General features: G+C 28.6%; 1 protein-coding gene across 1 annotated transcript; it reads right to left on the bottom strand.

Annotated features, from left to right (window-relative positions):
• Positions 1-528: 528 nt before the first annotated feature.
• Positions 529-3,849, bottom strand: LOC112682856 (tyrosine-protein kinase receptor Tie-2-like). The gene is made up of 8 exons (XM_025553605.1): positions 3,610-3,849; positions 3,367-3,520; positions 3,110-3,181; positions 2,558-2,692; positions 2,135-2,272; positions 1,912-2,049; positions 1,417-1,556; positions 529-1,137 (listed from the first exon to the last, which is right to left on the bottom strand). Exons 2-8 carry the CDS (start codon positions 3,431-3,433, stop codon positions 1,102-1,104), a joined length of 726 nt encoding a protein of 241 aa, XP_025409390.1. The 5' UTR covers positions 3,434-3,520; positions 3,610-3,849; the 3' UTR covers positions 529-1,101.
• Between the last annotated feature and the right edge of the window lie 1,424 nt (positions 3,850-5,273).

Here is a 5,273-nt window from a genome sequence, read left to right on the forward strand (position 1 = left end):
ATGATCGCTGCTGTGTATAAAGTGGAGGACTTCTCATTCAAGTGTGTGTGCGAGGGAAGTATTGGAGATAGAGTGGTCGATAGAGGAAAATAGCTTAATTGAAGGATTTATTCTGGTAGGTTGTCTGGTGTTTAACAGTATTTGATTATCTATCGAGAGCTATAAAACACGATTTCGCTGAACACACGTGTCATACAATCTGCTGTAGAACACGAACTGATATATTTTATTTATTATAAAATAGTGAGTAACGTAAGTTATCACTGTCGTTTTAATAATACTTCTCAATTTAATAATTTAAGTGATTAATCGAAAAATACTTACGCTTACATTTTGTATTATATTGACCGTATTTTATGTCTTGGTCATTGAAATTCGCATCGTTTGTTATAAGGATAGCACCAACTTCATATGCGGTACCTGGTTCTAAGTGATTTATAATGCTCGTTACCTCGGTGTCGTTTAAAATTAAATTGATGTCTGAAGTGTTGTAGGATTGTTCACCAAGTGTCTATAAACATAACTCATTGTATAATAATGTATGTCAAATATTTTAAACAGCTGTAGTAATAATATCATAATTTCCCAGTTATATAGAAAGAGTTTACATAAAATTTTTTTTTAATATATATAATTTTACAGTTTTACAAAAAATAAGGATTGAATAATATCGACTAGAGTCATCTTACTACGTTTCTATTATGCACGTTCCCAAGTATCAGCAGAACAAATAAATAATGTGTGACCGTTACAGTATAAGAGTGTACCCTATGATTTTGACTATATTTCAATATGGTAGTTCAGAATGTGAAACTATGATTAAAAACGGTTTTTTTTATTATTAAAGATTTGGTAAAGTCAGACAGTTTATTTAAAATGTAATTTTTTAGAATATTATTGAAAGTTATGTAATTACTAAAATAATTAAAGACGAGCGTAAATTAATAGGGATGAAATGAATCATTTTTGCGAAGAATCGCGTATTAAGGTTCCCTAATCATTCACGTGCTTCCGGATAGGGCATCTTGGTGTCCTTCAAGCAACTTTCTAACCAACTGCACATCTTCGGAAATGTTTGCCTTTTTGTATGCTCCATTTTCATTACCACATACGGTACTCGCAGTTCCTTCCAATTGCCTAGTCCAAAATTTAATTGTGTTAGGAGAAGGAAAAGATTTGGTCTGTGAAATACTAAAGTGTAAATGAGAAGTTTTTTTTTTAACGATCACAAAATGGTTATTTTTATAATACGCTCATACGCCATATCTCTATGTATACCTGTCCAAAACAATATTTTCAACTAAAAATGGCATAAGTATGAAATTCAAAATAGTTACACTTATAAATATTTGTGCTTATCTTACATCAGATTGATGAACATATAATTAAGCTATTCAGTCAGCTGTTCTGATTTACCTTATACAGTAATTGATAATATTTCGGCTCTATGTTGTTGTCTCCACCTTTTATATTTGTTGAATTTAAATTCAATTTAATTTCTAATGACTCGTATTGGCTTGAAATTAGTTCAGGCGGATTTATGAGGTATGGATATTCTAAATAAAATAAAGCATTTAATAACTCGGTATTAGTTTGTGAAGTTTGTCAGTATGTGAAGTATAATACGAATATTTAAATTAACGATTTATACAAGTATTCTTAGTTATATGAAGGTTAAACAATGGCACAAAAAAAAAAAAAAAAAAACGGTTTTGGGTACTATCGATTTGTGCCAAAATAAAATGGATAAATAATAATCATAAATATCATATAACAATCGGTGGGGACAGTAAAAATTATAATAAATGCCTTTTACGATTTATACTAGCATTAATTAAAACAATATTAAAAATACTTTCGAGTTATTATTCATATTAATACGATTCAACACAATTGCTCCTCATTGCTTACTTTCAAGACAACGTGGAAAAACGTATCCGGGAACACATCCACGAGAGCAGATACCTGTATACGGGTCACATGAATTGTTATAACAATTCGAAGAACAAGTTTGATTACAATCAGCACCATATTTTCCCGATTCACAATCTAAAAAAAATTAATAACGATTGTTATTGTTCTTAAATATTGATCGACAGTACAATATCAGCTTATTGATTCATACTGATTATACCTTGGTTGCACCATGGGCCAGTTAGTCCCACTGGACACGTACATCCATAAGTCGTACACATTAACATACCACGACACATTCTATCATGTAAGGAGCAAATTCCTTTACAATCAGCTCCATATGAATTTGGTCCACATCCTGTAGTTACATAATACTTGTACTCCTTTACAATATAAACGCATTGTTTTCCAAATTGTAATGATAAATATATATAATTAAGTTATTGTTGAACAATCTATATTTTAAGTTTTGTTAATAGTATTAAATATATACAATTAAAAAATATTTATAAATTTGATGGATTCTTACATAGTTCTCGCTTTAAGAACTCACTTAAAAGAAATCGTACTTAAATATCTGCGTTCTAAGCGTCACGTTCAGAATATATACGATCTAGACTAAAAAATAACTAGTGTATTGTACCTGTTTCACAAATTGGTCCTGTAAAGCCAGGAGGACAAATACACCTCGATAATGGATATAACTTGTATCCACCGTGAAGACAATCACTTGTATCTTTTGTAACTTGCTGGCCTTCAAATATTAGTAGATGAGGACCTATATTTTGACAGTCCATATAATTTCAGAAAAATTTCGTTGTTTAATAATTGATAAAATATTTTTATACAAGTTTTCCAAAATTCTATAATAATTTGAAACAATATTTTTTCCCTACTATAATATTTAACAAATATGCAAGTATACCAGAGGTAATGAAACGTATTTTCATTCCATAATTAGCCTGGATAAGCAACATTTGAGTTTTTCACTTCTATAAAATAGGTAAATAGCCATTTCACGAAACAGAAAGCAATGAGAACTAGATAAATATTAAGAATACGGCCCACAATATTTAAAATAATAGTGGACAAAGTACATTGACAACATTTACGATGAATAATTATCCCAGGAAAGGGATCGTTGATTTAAATATTTATATATGTTTGAGTAAATTATGTTATTTGAATTACATACCGACTCCTAGGACATTTATTGAATAAGGATGCGGCAAAGCATTTCTATCTTGTAGAGGAATGACTTCTTTTTCTACAAAAAAAATTAATATTTTCATTATTTATTTATAATCATGTATAATTAAATTTATACATAATGTAATATTAATTATTTCCTTATACTATATGTCGATATGTTTTAGTTATCTTTTTTGTATCAGATATGTTACGGTGATTTAAAATTTGACATAAAACATACATTTTTAAAGGAGTACTTACTGCTTTTTAAACACTGTGAAATCTTTATGAGTTTAAAATTTGTATCTTTGTAATGGCTGCAATCCATATATTCAGTTGATAATTGTAATGAAATATTATATTCTCTTGTTTTCAATAAGAAGATATTATTTAATCTTAATGTCTTTACATCGTCCTAAAAGTATAATATATTTTACTATTCATTATTGTTTTCATAAGCGTTGATGTAGCCATAGTATAGAATATTATTATTATGGTTCCTACTCCTTTTTCTAATTCGGCTGAAATAATTTTTGTATTAAAAAGTTGGTCCGTAATAATGAGTTCATATTTTCTTTCATTTGCAGTGGTCAATATGTACGTAATCGATAAGCATGTAATAGGTTCTTTTTCAGGTGTCAGCGAAAATGAAAATATATTATTTTTTACATTTCTATGATAACATGCAGTAGATCTTAAATAACTTTCATCCGAAAATGTATAAATATAGTAGAACTGATTTTTATTTCCTGAAAAAATATAAATACAATGTTTATTATTACTAAAATACAGTTAGAATAATGTATACTAAAATTAAGTATAAAATTACAAGAGTGTCAGCAAACCTACTTTACCAATTGGGACTTTGCATAAATTATTAATTCCTTAATAAATAAGTTAAAAATTAATTGTTGTTATGTAGATATTTATATTATGTATTGAAATTCATGTTTTTAATTTTTTGCTTAAATATATGTGTGGTATTCTGAAATAAATTTTAAATTATTGTCATAGGCGTAATTTAGGGGGGGGTTGGGTGTGCTTAGCACCCCATTTTCGAAATTAGCACCCCCCAAATGGGTTTATGTTAATTTAAATACTCATTACTCATTATGTATAGAAAAACTTAGTAGTTTTTGAATTTTTTTGTATAAATATATACATTTTTATACAATACGAAATAAAATATCTTTGCTATAGGGTAGAAGTCTCAAGTTTCTAGCCACATTACTTTTGAAATTATGACTAAGTAACTAAAATTTAAAATGTGAAAGTCTTATTTACAGCGTATTTTTACCATTTCAGGACAGTTTTTTCCTCACGTTCAGAAAAACTATTAAAATTTAAAAGAATCCTTTAAAAAAGGTCATAAAAAAACTTTTGCACCAGTATTTCTATTCGAAAATGTGTTTAACAAATAAAATACAAACATTATTATTAATTATTATTATTATTATTATTATTAAAAGATTCACCCCCTTCAGCACCCCCCCGTTTTTTCATTTAAATTGTGCCCCTGATTATTGTAGAAGGTTAAACAATGGTATTCGGACTTCTTTAATAATCCGGGGCGTATTGATAGAGTTAGTCCACCCTTGCTTCAATCGTGAGAATAGTAGTGGACGTTAACGTAACCAGTTTTTCATATCAGTGACACTGAAGTCCTAACAATTTAATCTGGCGATTAATATTTACCTAAACCACAATTTCTAAATATTGGCTCCAAAAGTAAACTGGTGGTTAGGGTTGGGTTAATTTGGTTTTTACCAGAAAAGTATTGATGTTTTGCTTTGATTTTATAATGAAGTTTTCGTACTTTTGGGTGGTCAATTTTCGGCTCATTATGAATCGGCCTCATTTTAAATTTTCAATAGATATCGGACTAAGGATCGACCTCATAATAGGATCCGTTACCGTGGATACATGTAACCAACTATGTACGATACAAACAACACTTGAAACGTGTTCAATTACTTACTCTGCAGTTTATTTAGCAAAAAAATACTTGGATATTTACAAATTTAAAGACTGCCCTTTAAAAATAGTTACAACAGACAATTTAGAGAACGATCTCCAATTACTTATAATAACAAGGCTTATAAGATTATATACATGGCAATAAAATATTGCAACGAAAAAATTGATAATAAATACAAATGTACCAATAT

Source organism: Sipha flava, unplaced genomic scaffold (assembly GCF_003268045.1).
Source record: "Sipha flava isolate LNK unplaced genomic scaffold, YSA_version1 21373_pilon_pilon, whole genome shotgun sequence".
NCBI lineage: Eukaryota > Metazoa > Arthropoda > Insecta > Hemiptera > Aphididae > Sipha > Sipha flava.

Bases quoted from the DNA above. Each gene is read 5' to 3' on its own strand.
- LOC112682856 (XM_025553605.1), bottom strand. From the start codon at position 3,433: ATGGATTGCAGCCATTACAAAGATACAAATTTTAAACTCATAAAGATT. The intron at 2,693-3,109 runs GTATGTAATTCA...GTCAAAATATAG, and splicing joins AATAAATGTCCTAGGAGTCG to GTCCTCATCTACTAATATTT. The intron at 1,557-1,911 runs GTAAGCAATGAG...TATTTTATTTAG, and splicing joins TTTTCCACGTTGTCTTGAAA to AATATCCATACCTCATAAAT.